The following is an 18,378-nucleotide window of genomic DNA, read 5'->3' on the forward strand; positions in this document are numbered from 1 at the left end:
AACTCAGATCCTCCTGAATCCAGGGCCAGTGCTTTATCCACTGTGCCACCTAGCTTCCCCCTCAGGAATTCTTCATGAAAAGACATGAGATGAATAGAAAATTTGACTTTCAAATACAAGACTTGAGAAGCTTAAAAAAGTAAACAGGAAATGGAAATCCTAAAGGATTTAATAGGGCTAAACTGTTTATATTCCTAAATGGGAAGATGGTACTTATAACTAATAAGAACTTTCTCATTATTAGGGTAGTTAGAAGAAATATATATAGACAGAGGGCACTGATGTGAGTTGAATATGAAGGGATGATATCCAAAAAATCAAACTAAGGGGTGAGAGAGGAATGCACTGGGAGAAAGAAAAAGGACAGATGGGATGGGATAAATAATCTCACATAAAAGAGCCAAGAAAAATCTTTTACAGTGGAGGGGAAGATAGGGGAAGTGAGGAGGAATGAGTAAACCTTATTTGAAAATTGGCTCAAAGAGGGAGTAATATACACATTCAGTCAGGTATAGAAATCTATTTTACCCTGCAGGAAATAGGAGGGGAAGGGTATAAAGGGGGGGGGTGTGATGGAAGGGAGGACAGACTGGGGGAGGGAGTAGTTAGAAACAAAACACTGTTGAGGATGGACAGGGAAAATGGAGAGAGAGAATAAACAGGGTGGCATTGGATGGAGGGAAATACAGTTAGCAAAAGTAACTGAAAAAATTTTTGAAGCAAGTTTCTCTGACGAAGGCTTCATTTATAAAACATACAGAGAATTGAGTCAAATTTATAAATATAAGAGTCATTCCCCAATTGATAAATGATCAAAGGTATGGACAGAGGAGGCAGCTAGGTGGTGCAGTGGATAGAGCACTGGCCCTGGATTCAGGAGGACCTGAGTTCAAATCCAGCCTCAGACACTTGACACTTGCTAGCTGTGTGACCCTGGGCAAGTCACTTAACCCCAATTGCCTCACCAAAACAAAAAACAAAAAACAAAAACAAAAGATATGGACAGTTTTCAGATGAAATAATCAAATCTATCTTTAATTTTAAAAAATGCTCTAACTCATTGTTGATTGGGGAGATGCAGATAAAAATAATTCTAAGGTACTATCTCATAGTTAGTAAAGTAGCTAATAGGACAGAAGAGGAATATAACCAATATTGGAGGAAATGTGAGGAAAGTGAGACATTAATGCACTGTTGGTGACATAGTGAACTGATCCAACCATTTTTAGAGCAATTTGTGACTGTGCCCAAAGGGCTATAAAACCATGTATACTCTTTGACCTAGCCATAGTACTACTAGATATGTATCCAAAAAAGATTAAAAAACAAAAAGGAAAAGTATCTATATGCACAAAAATATTTATTAGAGTTTTTTTCTGGTGACAAAGAATTGGAAATGGAGGGATGCCCATCAATTGGGGAATGGCTGAACAAATTGTGGTATTTGATTATGATGGAATACTATTGTTCTGTAAGAAATGATGGGACTTCCTGTGTCAAGATGGCAGAGTGAGGAAGGAACCCTCTAGAGTTCTCCCAAATTTCCCCTCCAAACCAATATAAAACGGCCTCTGAATCATTCCAGAAGCAGGGAAGCAGCCTACCAGGTCAGGAAAGTTCTGTCTTTCCTGGATGGAAGGGAAATGAAGTCCAAGAGGTGCAGCAGCAGTGGGGGCCTGAAGCAGGTTTCTGAGCCTGGGGAAATACACCAGTGAGGCTCCACCCTCCTGCAAACCAGTAGCCTCCTGGGCAAGTAAGCAGTCTGGGCAGCATAGCAGGGACCCTCATCAGGCTCCCCACAGATAGCACAGCCCATCAAGGAGGCTTTGACCCCACTGCTGACCAGCAATGAACCCCTGCTCAAGACTGGTCAACATCAAGTTGACTGGTCAACATCATCTCCCCTGAGACTTCCCAGCGGAGAGATTGTTTCCCAGGCAAACCAGCAGCAAGGGGCTCCAACCCTCAGTAGATTTGCAACAAAATTATCTTTCCAGGGCCTGCTAGCAGAGGGACTCTGTTACCATAGCAACCCAGCAGGCAGGACCCCCCCCCCCCAATTTGGGCAGATTGGCAACAAATTACTCCTGCAGGGCTTGCTAACAGAAAGGCCCTGCTAACAGAGCAACCCAGCAGGAGGGCACCACCTGTGGAGAAGGCCAGCCCATACCTAGGAGAGGCCAAAAGGGAGGACTAACCCCCCAATAACATCCAGAAGGGAAGCTTATTCTAAAGAGAAAGCAAGCTACTAAACCCTGAAGCCCAGTGAAAGCCACCTGTAAGACCCAGAGCCTCAGCACAAAAACTTGGGACAGTGCAGGAAAAGAGCCCAAGTCTCTAATAAAAACATCAAAGGCACAACAAAGGCACAAAACTGAGCAACAACCCCCCCTTAAAAATAAAAAGCTTGACTACAGACAGTTACTAGGGTGATAGGGAAACTCAAAGCATAAAGAAATGATGAGCAGGATAATGTCAGAAAAAACCTGGGAAGATTCACATGAACTCATGTAAAGCGAAGTGAACAAAACCAGTTGAACAGTAACAGAAATATTGTAAGGATGACCAACTGTGAAAGACTTAGCTACTCTAATCAATAAAATGATGCAAGACAATTCCAAAGAACCCATGATGAAAAATGCTATCCATTTTCAGAGAGAGAGAGAGAGAGAGAGAGAGAGAGAGAGAGAGAACTGATGAACTCAGAATAGACTGAAGCATTCTTTTTTTGCTTTATATTTGGTATTATTTTATATTTTATTTTGCAACATGTCTCATATGGTTTTACATGTATAATCTATATCAAATTACTTTCCTTCTCAAAGTGGGAGAGGGGTGGGGGAAAGAGGAGAATTTAGAACTTAGAACTTTAAAAAATGATTGTTAAAATTTTTTGTATATCATTGGGAAGTATTTAACAAAACAAAAATAATTAAAAAATAAAACTATTTAGGAACACTGTACTGAAGTAATGAAAACAAAAATGAGATTATATTAAATAGAGGTTTTAACATCCAGAAATAAGTGTCATATTTTATGCAGTATATGTTTTCATAAAATGATAAAATATTAGGTAGGTATATAAGAGAACATTTTTGTCTTACTTCCTCATTTCACAGATAAGGAAACTAGAACTGAAGAGCTTCAAGGAATTTCTCATGGCTACCCAAGTAGTAAGTGCCAAAGTAGAGATGCCAAACCAGATGGGCTGATTCCATGTCCAGTACTCTTTCTACTACATGAGGCTACATATACCTTTCTAATCTTAATATGCCTGTGCTTTCATAGGATATTCTAACAAGCACACTCAAATGAACACTAACCTTATAGTCAGAAGAATTGGGTTCCAATATTGTAAACTGTTGAAACATGACTCACATGCAGCCAGATCTTATACCTTAATAGTCCATGTAGTGAACAGCCTGGAAGTAATTTAAATATGAAAAGTCTTAGTTCTTTGATTTTTTAATGGACTTACCATGTTCTGTTTTATATTGTGATTATGTACAACCTTACCCCTATACTAGACTATGACCTCTATTACACCAGGAACTATTTGGGTAGGAGTTGGAAGAGTAGACCTTTAAGATTCCATCAACTTAGGATTCTAGAATTCTTAGATTTTTTAAAAGCTGACCTTTTATTCAACTAGTGTTTTTGAATGACTTTGGCATAGAACACTACAGTACCTCAAAGAATTAAAAATAAGAATGACCCAGAAGTCACTTGAAATGTTCATGATAGGAGTGAGAATGTTGCAACATGACAAATAAAGAACTTTCTAGAACTAAAGCAAATATCAGCAGGGAAATTTATGAACAAAAAAATGAAAGAATTGGTCATGTAATGGGACTGAGGGATGACAGGCAGATCAAGTGCTCCATGGTTATGTCAGAAGAAAGGAAAGATGGGACCCAGCATGTTGAGTAGAATGCAGAGATAAACTTATGGACATCCATGGACAAGAATCTCAAAGGATGAGTAGGCATAGGAGAGGTGCTCTCTGCATGATTAAAGGGAAATGTCCAGAAACATTAATGGGATCATGGATGCATTTGAACATCTTGTAGCATAATCCAGAGGCTTGCATGAATACTGAATACAGATGCTCATTGAATGAATGAGCAATGCAAACCTGAACAAGTCACTTCTACTTTCTGAGTCACTGTTAGTAATGATACAGTGAAGAGAGTACTGGTCTGTTCTGGGGAAGGCAATGATCTTCATCTGTAAAACAGGGATAGAGTTTTACTAACTACCTCACAAAGCTGATTTGATGAAAGAGAGGCCATAAACTCTAAAGTGTTAAAACATTGCCAGCTTCTTCTAAGTTTTAGTTTATCATTCAGTCAGCAAGCATCTTTTGGCTGCCTGTTCTCTACCCAGACACTGTGCTAGGCACTGGGGATACAGATATAAATGAAACAATCCCTGCATTCACAGACATCACTTTACTTGTTTCCTTCATGCCATAACAAAGTGTTTTAATTCACAACTATATGAAACTTCAGAAAATGAAGGCAACGAGGATTCTTGTCTAAGTCTGAATAATCTGAATTCTGGTTGCTTATGCATGTCCCAGAGTCTGGGCCAGGGTTGGTGGCATTAGGTGAAAGAGGATTGCAGGAGAAGCAACTTTGAGTTGGAGAATAAGAAGCTGTTTTCTATTTTCCATGGTCATTTCTTTACACTGGCCCAGAGGAGAGAGGATGGACATCCCAAAGGTATTTTTCCCAATGCCCCACAACATTGCCTTCTCTAGTCTCTGGTAAAAACATCTCCCCACCTCCATCCCAGTGTATCTATTTCATAGGGAGTCTATAGGGGAATCAGGCAATTACTCCATGCTTATTTCTAACAAGAATCTTGGGAGCATTGTCTCCCACCTCCTGGTTCCTTTCTTGGCTGATAAAGCAGGAACCCAAAACTCCTTTGGTAATGGAGAGGAATGAGGATGCTCTGCCCAACAAACATCATGCTTCATCCATTTCCCCATCTCCTGTGATCAACACAGAATTCTGAAGACTTAGGTTATCCTGTTCCTTTCACATTCCTATGTATCCTGGCTGGCTTCTCTATGCTCTGGAGCTGAGAGCATCTGAATTTATCCCATTCAGGCACAGGTCAAATAGATTTGGGACCTTACTCAGGTAATATGCGTTTATGTGTTGTGTGTTTTTCTGTTTGTGTGTGTGTGTGTGTGTGTGTGTGTGTGTGTGTGTGTGTTGAGAGAGAGAGAGAGAGAGAGAGAGAGAGAGAGAGAGAGAGAGAGAGAGAACAATAGAATGTGAGAGACAGGGAGACAGAGACAAAAACAGATTCATCATCCTTTTCTGCTTCTTCAGTTTTAACAAAGAATAATGCCAAATAACACCTAGCATTTAAAAGCACTTTTAGATTTGCATAGTGTTTTACAAATATTACCTCATTTTATCCTCACAACAATTCTGGGAGGTAGGTGATATTGTTCCTATTTTCCATATGAGGAAACTGAGAATGAGAAATGTAAAGTGACTTTCACAATGGCACTCAGCTAGAAAGTGTCTAAGGCTGAATTTGAATTCATGTGTTCTGGTTCCCTATCCAGTGCTCTATCCACTGAGCCATTGAGCTGCCTAAAACTTTCTAATGCAGATTCCCAGGTATTTGAATCACCATGCTAGACCACAGACTGTGAGAACATGGAATATGGGATAATAAAGATGGAAAAGATTTTTGAATCAATCAGTAAACATGGATCAAGTGCCTACTTTGTGCCAAGCACTGTGCTGGGGTTACAAAAAGAGGCAAAGATAGTTCCTGTTCTGAAGGAGCTCACTATATAATGGGGGAGACAACATGCAAACAAACATATGCAAATTGATGTACAGGATAAATAGAAAATGATGTAACAGAGGGAAGGCACTAGAGTTAAGAGGAGTTGGGAAAGACTACCTATGAAAGGTGGGATTTTAGTTGAGATTTAAAGAAAGCCAGAGAAGTCAGTAGGCAGAGATGAGGGATGGCATTCCAAGTGTGGGGCACAGTGAAAGAAAAGTCCCAGAGCTGAGAGGTGGAGTGTCTTGTTTCTGGAACAGCCAGGAGGCCAGTTTTACTGGACCAAAGAGTATGTGTAATGTGTAAGAAGAATGGAGCTGTAGGAAGGGTAGTTAGGTTATGAAGGGCATTTAATCCTGGAGATAATAGGATGCCACTGCAGTTCATTGAATATGTGTGGGATTGGGTGACATTCTCAGATCTGCACTTTAGGAAAATCACTTTGGTGATTAGAGCTTTGAAATATTAGAGAGGAAAGGGATCATAAAAATTATCTAGTCCAAATTACCCATTAAACAGAGAAGAAAACTGAAGCCAATAAAAGTGAGTTGAGGTGAATCAATAAGTGAATTAGTCATAGAGCTAAGACCAGAACTCAGTTCTTCTTACTCAATGCCATCTTCTCTGCACTGAATCCACTGACTACCTTTATCCCTTTTCTTAGAGGTTGAACAACTCATGGCTCCAGTTCTCTCATACTGAAACCTCTCTGATAACAAGCCCTAGGACTCCCTGTCCTCCCTGCTCTCTCAGCTAAAAGAGACTCTAGTCACATGAACAGCTCTTTCAATGTCTGGAAATCTAGTGAGTGGGAGAGAGGCCAGAATTCAGGCAGCATTCAGTGCAATGTGAGTTTTCCCAAAATCAGAGCTATTGAAGGGGAAGATGGGCTACTTAAGAAAGTAGTGAGAACTCTCTCCATTTGGAGTGTTCAAGTAGAGACTGAAGGACCAGCTGCCAGGGATTCCATGCAGTTGATTCCCAAACTGATTGTTAGTTTGGACTAAATGAATTTTGAGGTTTCTTTAAACACTGAGACCCTTTTATACTAACAATGATGTTCTACTAAATTGAGATTATATGATTTTAAGTTTCTTTGACTCTGAGTCTAAGATTCTTAGATACAAGGATTCTAATATATTGTAGTATTTGATCAGTGAATTGGATTAAGTCATAAATAACATCCTTTTGAAATTTGCAGATGACAAATCTAGGGAGGAGAGTTAGCATGTTGAATGACAGGAGTCATAAAGATTAGAAGAAGGGCTAGAAAGACAGGTCCAAGCTAATACCTTGTGATTTAATAGAAATAGATATAAAAAACTACATCTGACCTTGAACAATAAGCTCTACTAGTATCAGATGGAGAAGGCATGGCTAGGAAACCCTTTGCATGAACTAAGGATCTAGGAGATTTAGCGGATTGCAAACTCAAAGTGAGTCAAAGGTGTGCTATGGCAGCTAATAAAGCTATGGTAAGGTGGTTGAGCTACATTAAGAGAAGTAGCGGGGCAGCTAGGTGGCACAGTGGATAGAGCATAGGCCCTGTATCCAGGAGGACCTGAGTTCAAATCCAGCCTCAGACACTTGACACTTCTTAGCTGTGTGACCCTAGGCAAGTCACTTAACCCTCATTGTCCCACAAAAAAAGAGAGAGAGAAGTAAAGTCCAGAGCAAAGGAAAAAATAGCCCTGCTGGGCTCTGCTCTGGTCAGACCACATCTATAGGATTCCCTTCAGTGTTGGATGCCCCATCGATAAGCTGAGGCATGCCCATAGGAAGGAAACCACAGTGGGGAGCAAGACTGGACACCATTCCATCCAAGGATTGATTGAAGGAGCTAAGGATATATAGACTAAAGAAGAGGAACCTTTGGGGGTGCTCAACAGTTCTGTTCATGTACTTGTAGGACTGTTTGGGGGAAAAACAATTGAGTTTGTTCTGCTTGACATCAAAGTGCAGAATTGGGACCAATGGGTGAAAGTTGTGGTGGAATGGCAGATGGGTTCAATGCAATGAACAAGTATAACTGTCCTAAAGTGGGATGGGATGTCCCTGAACATAATGGATGCTTCCCAGCTAGGGAATTGCAAGTGAAGGCTAAGAGACCACCTGTTCAGATTGTTGTAAATGAAATGCCTTTTTAGGTATGAGTTCAAGTAGAAGACCTATGAGGAGCCTTTATAATACTCTGAAGTTCTGGGATTCAATGACTCTGTGATATCCCCATATCTACATAAAACTGTTGAACTAGTTATAATATTGAGGAAATTTATCCCTAAGAAGAGAAGAGGTAGGTGGAACATAATGGTCAACTTGAAATATGTTTCAGGTGCTAAGGTTAAAGAAGAACTTTTTTCCAATTAAAGGACCCCAAATTAAAGAGGCTGATGCCATAAGTAATGAGCTGCTCATCACTGGAGATAGAGTCTGAAGGAAATTTGATTGAAAGTCATATTGGGGCAGTTAGGTGGCACAATGGATAAAGCCCTGGCTCTGGATTTATGAGTACCTGAGTTCAAATCCAGCCTCAGACACTTGACACTTAACTAGCTGTGTGACGCTGGGCAAGTCACTTAACCCTCATTACCCTGAAAAGAAAAGTCATATTGAGGAGCTTCAGATTTCAGATATGGCCTGGATAGCATGACTCCTGAATTCTCTTCTAATACCCAATCATATACACACAGTCTTACATATATTATGTATATATATATATCTATGTGTGTATGTATAAATATATTTTTATGTATGTTAAATACCTTGTGTGTATATATATACATATATATATATATATATATATATATATATATATATATATATATATATAGAGAGAGAGAGAGAGAGAGAGAGAGAGAGAGAGAGAGAGAGAACGAATTGTGAGGGTATGTGTGCATGTCTTTTTGTCTGTTGGAAGGGAGACCTTTTAATGAATAGTCAAAAAATATATATGGTATTGGACCTTTATTTTGAAAATAAGACGATCTTATATATGAATAATGCCATTAACATGTTTGGTCATTTTATGTACTTTAATGCTGTTAAAAAGCACAGAAGTTGGGGAAGCTATGTGGCACAGTGGATAGAGCACTGGCCCTGGAGTCAGGAGGACCTGAGTTCAAATCCAGCATCAGACACTTAACACTTACTAGCTGTGTGACCCTAGGCAAGTCATTTAACCCCAATTGCCTAACTAAAAAACAAACAAACAAAACCACAGAACTTAAGAGGCTCATTGATTGATATCACCTAATATATTCAGAAATAGAGGAAGATTGTTACTAGATTCAATGAGTTTAATTAAGCTGATTCTCTTTTGTGAGATTAAGGCCTAGGTGAGACTCCCTAAGCCACAAGAAAGGTGCTTTTCTACTGGGATTTTTCCAAGGAAAACAATATTTTGTTTTAGGAATATTTGGGGCCTCATTCCTAGTAGAATTAGGGAAGTGATTAGGGTGGAATATCTGTGTCTGCATGTTCCTTTCCCAAGTATTTGGGACCCTGTAATACTGACTCCATGCTTGATACTGTTCCTATGTGGCAAGATGTCAATGTTCCAATAAAGGCATTCTGTCTTATCAGAAGGCCTTTCAAAGATGCCTTTGCATAAATCTCTTATGCAGTACCAGTGCTGAAACCAAACCTAATGATATTAAAGATACGTGGAATCTGGAATAATGACTGCCTAATAGGAAGCAATTTTGTGACCAGCTTTAGTACTATGGGAAGGATCCATGCAGTAGTCAAAACAGGGATAGAAAAAACAAACCAGGAATTCCCAGTTAGAAAGCAGAGTTCATCAAAGGTAAGGAGAAGGAACTTGGGGACCAAGAACTCCCTTGCCACATTAACTCTCACAATGGGAAATTCCCAGGGAGAGGCAAAATAAAAAGATGGTTCTGATTAACTGGGTTATACTACCTAGAATATGGGGGGACAATAGGATTGCCTCTGCAGAAAGATCTATTCAGATAATGTGGTAACTGTGGAAGCTGATGTGGTAACTTTGTAGAAAAGGTTGATGCAGTACAAAATCATTCCAATCATTTAGCACATAGTAGGCATTGATATGAAGGTGGTCAGCATGAGTTTGGGTTGCCAAGTTTAAGAAAACTCAATCTCCCCACTGAATGGCATGCATGTCAGGGTAATTTCCCCAAGTAGAGATCTGCTCCCCAGGAGTCAGAGACAAGCCAGGAGTGCTAGCCACAATTAAAGAGCAAAGGGCTCAGATACCTTTGAGTACTAGGATTTGCTAGATGTGTATATTAAAGGGGAAGCAGATGATTTGTTCTCCCACCAAGAATATAATTGGTCCATGGACCTTCTCAGAATATCCCTACTTTATGGGCAGAATTATGACACCTTTTAGTAAGCATTAGTGACATATATACATGAACACATTAAAAGATTTATTCAATCATAGGGTTTAATATTTATAATTAGAAGGGACCTTAGAGGTCATCTCTTTCCATTTACCTTACTTAGAGAGACTAAGAACCTTGTTTTAAATCCAAGGAAGCTGAATCCTAGAGATATTAAATGATTTGCTCAGTCACATAGGTCATTAGCTGACAGCCTCCAACCCCTGACTCCAAATCCCTGATTCTTTTCACTTTCATCTCCAAGACTGGGGTGCTCTTTCTGTTGTCCTTAAGAAACAGTATTTACTATGTCAATGTATTGACTTTTACATGAGGAGTTTTAATCTATTGGGAGTTAGACCCAAAGGGGCCCTTCCTGACCTTGAATGTGATGATTGTAATAACTCCCAAATTTGCATTTTTCCTGGTAACAGGGAGAGGCATAGGTTTTCCCCCTTATTAAAGTGTCCTTATACAAAGATTTATGAAGAAAGAAACAAAATCAGGAAACTAGCTTCTAGCCTCTTCTGATAACACTAATACATGTCTGCAGAAATAATGTATAATAGAATGGATGGGGGAATAATTGGCAATTATTAGTCCTGCAGACATGGCAGCAACTACAAGGAGATTGATACCTGGTGATGGTTATAGAGTCATATGAAGTTTAGCATGGGAATGTCCTTGGAGATCATTTCTTCCAACTCCTACATTGTACAGATGAGAAAACTAAGACTAAGATACATTGAGCAATTTGGCTAAGTCCATGCAGCAAGTTATTGGACCAGCTGCACCTAGACCACAGGATTTTTGGTTTTGTTGTGGAATCTGGACTTATTGTCCTTTATCCTCTCTCACTTTTGTCATTCCTGTCTAAAGTCCTAGTTGGTCTCATCAAGGTGAGGAAGATGACCTTGAGTTCTCAAAGAATCTCTAAATGGAGGGCAAGCTCTGACACATTCTACCACAATTGAAACACTTCAGATAAAGCCTAAGAAGTTATTGTTTATCACTCATCCAAATACCAACCCATTTCAATTTAAGAAGGCTCATCACTGGATTGGATACAGGATGAAGAATATTTTCATCCAGATAATACAAAAAGTCAATCCACTAGGGCATGAGTTACAATTTGCATCAGTGGAAGGAATTTCCATATTGAAGGAATCTCAGATAATTCTCATATTAGGTAAACAGAAACTTAAGTCAATAAGTAGCATCCAATTTTAAACTTACACTGACACCTATCTGAATGTTTGAAAACCAGAGTATTCCATAAAAATGGCTTGGAAATAGTATAAATAGTACATTAAATTATGGCAGCCATAGAAAAGAAATACTACTCTGTCATAATATGGTTCTTTGCCCCAGTTTCATCTCAACTTCTTATACCATTTGAGTCACCACCAGGAGAAACTCAAGGTAAATACAGCTTTCGAGTGAGTGTGCCTTACTCTCATTAGAACTGGCTCAAAGTGGGGATAACATATGCACTAACTTGGGTATAGTAATCTATCTTACCCTGCAGGAAAGTAGGAGGGGAAGGGGATAAGGGGTGGGGGGCATATTGGGGGAGAGGCGGTCAGAAGCAAAACACTTTTGAGTGGGGATAGGATGAAAGAAGATAGAAAATAGAGTAAATATCATGGAGAGGGGGGGTGGCTAGGTGGCTCAGTGGATAAAGCACGGGCCCTGGATTCAGGAGTTCCTGAGTTTAAATCCGGCCTCAGACACTTGACACTTACTAGCTGTGTGACCTTGGGCAAGTCACTTAACCCCCATTGCCCTGCAAAACAAAACAAAACAAAACAAAACAAAACAAAACAAAATATCATGGAGAGGGAACAGAATGGAGGGAAAAAAGTTAGTAATAGAACCTGAAAATTTTTGAATCAGAGGGAAGAGCAACGTCAGATGATGAGCATGAACATGTGGAGGATGATGAAGATGAAAAGGATGATGATAATGGAGGAGAAGAAGAAGAAAGGCTTGGTACTTACATTGCTGGTCTATTGTGAAGAAAATTCTTTGTCAGATATAAGCTACTATATAAATGTTATCTACTATTGTTGTTGCAATAATCCATATCATGGGTTTATTATAAAGAAATCTCTTTAAAGTACTATATAAATTTTATTTACTATAAAAATGATGACCAGGATGTTATTAGAAAAACCTGGAAAGACTTACATGAGCTGATGCGACGTGAACTACACTCTATACAAAATAACAGCAATATTGTATCTGTTATGAATGACTTAGTTATTTTCAGCGATACAATGATCCAAGACAACACTTAAAAACTTATGAAAAATGCAATCCTTCTACAGGGAAAGAACTGATGGTATCTGAGTACACATTGATGCATAAAAAAACCCAAAGCACATACAGCTTTTCTGAACAACTTCAGTTAGAGTTGATTTATGAAATTGAAACACAACAGTGAGGAGGCAGTGTGCTGTAGTGTACAAGTCTTGGAGTCAGGAAAAACTGCCTTCAACCCCACCTCTGTCACATACTTGCTGTGTGACCTTGAGAGAGTCACTTAACTTCTATATGCCTCAGGCAATTCCCTAGGATTTATTTACTAAATCATGTACTGGTTCCAATTTGTGGTGACAGAGAGACTTTCCACACTGGATCCTCACACTTTAAAAAGAATCAAATTCTTTGTACAACTTTTTGTTGAAGCATCTAAACTTTTTAGAGTAAAGATTTAAAAATAAACAGAAAGACGTAATTTACTTGGTAGGGTAGTGGATAGCTTGTGTTCTAAGTGAATTTTACAGAAATTGAAACATCATTGTAGAAGTAAATTTTTAACTGTACTCAAGTTAATATAAACTTTTTGTTAACTATCTTCCTCATCTAACACTCTTTTTGGTACAGAACATATTGCAAAAAATCCATGATTTCATATTTGTAGACACTCCTTCCTTAGATGGCTACCCCTCTATGCTTTCATTGAGGGTCTTCATGAATTGCTGCTGTGACAAATTCATTACCTGCCAAACAACCTTCCAGTCATGATCCTTTCTTCACTTAGCTTGACTCTTCCTCAGAAACATTGTTATGTCTGTGTCCAGTCAAAACTGAAAGCCAGAAAGTTCAGCAATGTCTAGTTTGCATTTTACTGACAGACTTTGAAAACCCAGGGTCATCTCCATTCCATGATGAGAGAATTGGACAGATATTCTAGTGTAGGAAACAGAACATACTGAACATTTTGTGACTTGTTATTTCATTAGAATAGAGAGTTTCTAGGGAAGAAACTCCATAAACCAAAGTAGATTGATACACACTTGGCAATTTATGGTCTTAGAGCATTGATTGGGAGTATTAAGATGCTAAATGACTGACTCATACACAGTCGCACAGGAAGCAGTTTTTTTTTTTTGTTGTTGTTCAATCAAGTCTGACTCTTCATAAGTATGACCCATGTACCCTAACATCTCAATACTGTCCATGGAGCAGTATCTTTTCTTGGCAAAGATACTGGAGTGGTTTGTAATTTCCTGCTCCAGTAGATTAAGGCAAATAGGCTAATTGATTTATTCAGGGTCACACAGTTAGTAAGCATCTGAGGCAGGATTTGAAGTCAAGTCTTCCTGACTCCAGGCCCAGTTCCTTACCCACTGAACCATCTAGCTGCCTCTGGTTTTAGAGGAAGGATTTAAATCCAGACCTACCTGACTCCATTGTAAGGCCTAATCACTACCCTACCCTGTCTGTTATGTTGAAAATAACTAAATTCTTTGTTGTTTGCTTATGGTCCTCATGAGGACCATAAATTAGTATTTTGTATTCTAATAGAATGGCTTCCTAAAGAGCTAATGGGATACAGAGGACTCTTTGTTCCTCTCCCAAATAATCCTAGACTCTGTGTTCTGTGAGTTTTAATGTCTGTTTTTTTACCCTGTCTCCTCTTTATCATGGACTAGGCAATATTTACATATTACTTATCCTTCTTCAAGTTTTGTTGCTTCCAATGTCCTCCTAGAGAATTTATGTGGCTGAAAGCCATGGACTGTATTGATCACAAAAATTCAAATATAAACAATAACAATAATAGCATATATCTATATAGTTTTAAGGTTTTCAAATCACTTTACATGTCTCATTTGATACTTACCTACTTTGTGAGTTAGATACTTTGGATTTGTCTAGAGGCACCGAAATTGGAGAACTTTTGAGGCAGTATTTAAAGTCAGTCCTTCCTTGAATTCCAAGTCCAACACTGTAGTTGCTTTACCACTGAGCTGCTAAACAACCCACGTGGAAAAGGAATGATTTAAAGTGGTTATAAGCTAGCTGCTCAATATTACCAATGGAGATTTGTGCACAAGTGTCCAAAAAAGGTTATTATAGAATATATGATCAAAAAAAGAGGTGGAATTTGTCATGAATCAAGAAAGAGGCAATGAATGGACAACCTCATTAATAAGGTAGGGAAAAGGTGTCTAATTCACTGGGCAGCTTGTTCCTTCATTTGTTCTATGAGATTTGTGAGAAAACATGTACAAGAAAAATACAGGAAGAGAAAACAGAGAGATATTGTAAGCAAATTTGGATAGAGTCCTGGATTTGAAATCTCAGGTCCTGGGTTTAAATTGCACACCCCACTGCCCCAGCCTCAAAATCATGTGATTTTGAGAAAATTATTTTATCTCCCAAGTATTCAGCTTCATATTCTATAAAATTAGAATTTGGATGAGATCACCTCCAGGACCCCTTCTGGTTTTAAATCAATGATATTAAGATGTTTTATTTTTATTCATTCATTCATTCATTCACTTATTCATTCATTCATTCATTTGTTTATTGTGGGGCAATGAGGGTTAAATGTCTTGCCCAGGGTCACACAGCCAGTATGTGTTAAGTGTCTGAGCCTGCATTTGAACTCAGGTTCTCCTGAATCCAGGGCTTTATCCACTATATTTATCCACTTTGGCACTCAGCTGCCCCATTAAGATCTTTGAAAACATAAAATATATTTTATGCACTTGAGCCATCTTTTGGGAATAAGAACAAACAGGATTAGAGGAAGAAGTTAATGAGCTTTGTGGGAAAACCATATACATTTCAGTATCATATATTTTGGACCTGTTCTGCACAGCTGGGGGTGCCAAAAAGTGTACACTATTTGAAAGTAGGTTGAGTAGGGCCAAGCTCAGCCTTGAACACATTTGAGAATGTACTTCTTTCCCTCCCTTCTTTGCAGAGGTTGAAGACTATGGTTGTGAAACACTGTATATACTTGTTTGATACTTTGGATAATTTCATTAAACTCTTTTTGAAACTTTATTTTGTATTTTAAAGGATGGCTTTCTGGGTTGGAGGAAAGAGATGTATTGAGAAATGAAGATGATTCAAAATAAAAAAAAATCAAGAAAAAATTTTAATCTTTTAAGTTTAGCTCCCTGGATCTTAACATTAGATATATTTTACTCTCTTACCCCGAAACTCAACCTTGTACAAGACCCACACAAATGTAGGTCTCAACTAGACCATTTACATAGTATAACTAATGGTGATCAAGATCTATTTACTGAAAATATCAGGAGCTGAGATGCTAGAATCCAGGTGTAGTTGTTCCACTGTCATTGGTGAAAAAAAAAGGTTTGGCACAGAAATGTTGACAGATTATTCCTCCCCATTTTTCTTTTTTCCATTGCCCTACTAGTTTTATCTTTAAATCCCTTTGTAATGATTTTTCTTAATTGGTTTTTACACTACACTGTTGACTGACTCATTTCCCCTTCACTTCTTGATGTTTTAGGAAGCAATACTGCTCCTAATCTTCCATCATCTTCTTTTTTTTGTAGTTACTGGTGGCCAAAAGATTCATTTCCTGTGATCCATCTGTGATTATTGCAAATCAGTTGTTGTTGTGTCATTTTTTTCAGTTGTGCTGACTCTTTTTGACCCCTTCTTGACATTTTTCTGGCAAAGATACAGGAGTAATTTGCTATTTCCTTCTTCAACTCATTTTACAGATGAGGAAACTGAGGCAAATTGGGTTAAATTACTTGACCAGTGTCACACAGACAGGCCAGATATGAACTCAAATTTTCCTGACCTCAGGCCCAGTGCTCTATCCACTGAGCAACCTAGCTGTCCATAAAAATTTGTTATGCTGCTCCTCAAACAAGAGACATGCAGTCAGCATCACACCCATACATATAGTCTTTCCAGCGGGGCCATCTCACCACACTAAAATCAACCACTGTAAAGGAACTTTAGTGAAGGATGATGAGGAAGAAATCACAAAGCAAAATAAATATAAGATTTATTAATCATAGAGGTAATGTTGTGCCTAGGTTCCCCTATTTACCAACTTGGGCAAGTCACTGTCTTAGCATCAGTTTCTTTAACTATAAGATGAAGGGGTTGGACAAGATGACCTGAGAACCTCTTCCATTTCTGTATCTATTTTTAATGAAATGTAGGCCTCTATTCTGTCTATAAGGTGTAGTCCTTTGGAGAGTGAAATCAGGTGTGTGACAAAGCATCTTCTCTCCCTACTGCCTCCAAGTGGAGAGTCCATGTGCTAACCACTTAAAGACAGTCACAACACAATGATTTTTGACTCTGAAGAAAAGGAACATTTGTTGATCAAAGACTGTAGTTGTACATTACAAAGGAAGTATTTTGTAACAGAATGAACATTGTCCATTGTGGCTATGATCTAATATTCTATAATCTAAAGTCCCTTCTAGTTCTGATGCCAAATGTTCTATTTTATAACATTCTAGGTTATATGTTCATCCAAATATAGGTTTCTACTAGCTATGCTCTACATGCTACCATTCTATGTTCTAAAGCTCCTTGTTGTTCTAACACTTTATTCTAAGGTCCCTTTCAACTCTAACATTGTACAGTCTTTATTCTAAATGTTGTCTAAATATTTGTGACTTTATGACTCTTATGTCAATGAAGCATTTATTCAATGTTCTATGACTTTTGTGACTCAGTGGTAGATATTTCTGATTCCCTTTTCCTCCAGCAGTTAGTAAAACAGCATGGGAAGTGACAACAGGACAAGTGTCTCTGAATTCCTCCTCCTGGGACTCCCCATCAGACCACACCACCAGGTCTTCTTTTACATCCTATTCTTGAGTATGTATCTCACCACACTGTTTGGGAACCTGCTTATCATCTTGCTCATCAGATTAGACTCTCGCCTTCATACCCCTATGTATTTCTTCCTCAGTCACTTGGCCTTCACTGATGTCTGTTTCTCATCAGTCACTGCCCCAAAGATGCTGGTGAACATGCAGACAGGGAGCCAAACCATTTCCTACAATGGATGCATCTCACAGATGTATTTCTTCATATTCTTTACTGATCTGGATAGCTTCCTACTCACTGCAATGGCTTATGATCGCTATGTTGCCATCTGTCACCCTCTCCACTATACCACAGTCATGAGCCAGAATCTCTGCAGCCTGATGGTGATTGGGTCCTGGATCCTCTCCTGTGCCAGCTCCTTGACTCACACCCTTCTTTTGGCCCGACTATCCTTCTGTGCAGACAACACCATAGCCCACTACTTCTGTGACCTGGCTGCTTTGCTCAAGCTATCCTGCTCAGATATCTCCCTTAATGAACTAGTGATATTCACTTTAGGGGTAGCAGTCATTACACTGCCATTAACATGTGTACTTGTTTCTTACATCCGTATTGTTGTCACCATCCTGAAAATCCCTTCTACCAATGGGATCTGCAAAGCCTTGTCCACGTGTGGCTCACACCTCTCTGTGGTATCTTTATATTATGGGACAATCATTGGCCAGTACTTTTTCCCCTCTTCCAGCAACTCTAATATCAAAGACATCATCTCTGGTATGATGTATACAGTGGTGACTCCCATGCTGAACCCCTTCATCTACAGTCTGAGGAACAGAGATATTAATGGAGCCCTGAAGAAAGTCCTTACTAGGGGAATATCCTTCATAGCCAGAGCCATGAAATAATTTTCTCAGTTCATGGAATTTTTCATTGTCTTGACTCACTCTATATTTCATAGTAATAAAGATAACTTAAAACTTATTTTTCCATATTACCCCATAAATTCCCCATAGAGAATCCACCAGATATTGACAAGAATTTCCCAGGATATAAAGGGAGGAAGATTGTTGAGCTCTTAAATGGTATAGAGACCACTCAGATGGATGATCTTTGACAGCATCAAAGA

The 18,378-nt window shown here is 38.8% G+C and overlaps 1 protein-coding gene across 1 annotated transcript; it reads left to right on the forward strand.

The window, feature by feature from the left end:
- The first annotated feature begins 17,203 nt into the window (after positions 1 to 17,203).
- Positions 17,204 to 18,157, forward strand: LOC122739031 (olfactory receptor 1J4-like). The gene has a single exon (XM_043980891.1). It carries the CDS (start codon positions 17,204 to 17,206, stop codon positions 18,155 to 18,157), a length of 954 nt encoding a protein of 317 aa, XP_043836826.1.
- The last annotated feature ends 221 nt before the right edge of the window (positions 18,158 to 18,378 follow it).

This window comes from Dromiciops gliroides, chromosome 2 (assembly GCF_019393635.1).
Source record: "Dromiciops gliroides isolate mDroGli1 chromosome 2, mDroGli1.pri, whole genome shotgun sequence".
In the NCBI taxonomy this organism is placed as follows: Eukaryota; Metazoa; Chordata; class Mammalia; order Microbiotheria; family Microbiotheriidae; genus Dromiciops; species Dromiciops gliroides.

What these genes read in the sequence shown, in the direction of transcription:
- LOC122739031 (XM_043980891.1), top strand. Translation starts at nt 17,204, where the DNA reads ATGGGAAGTGACAACAGGACAAGTGTCTCTGAATTCCTCCTCCTGGGA.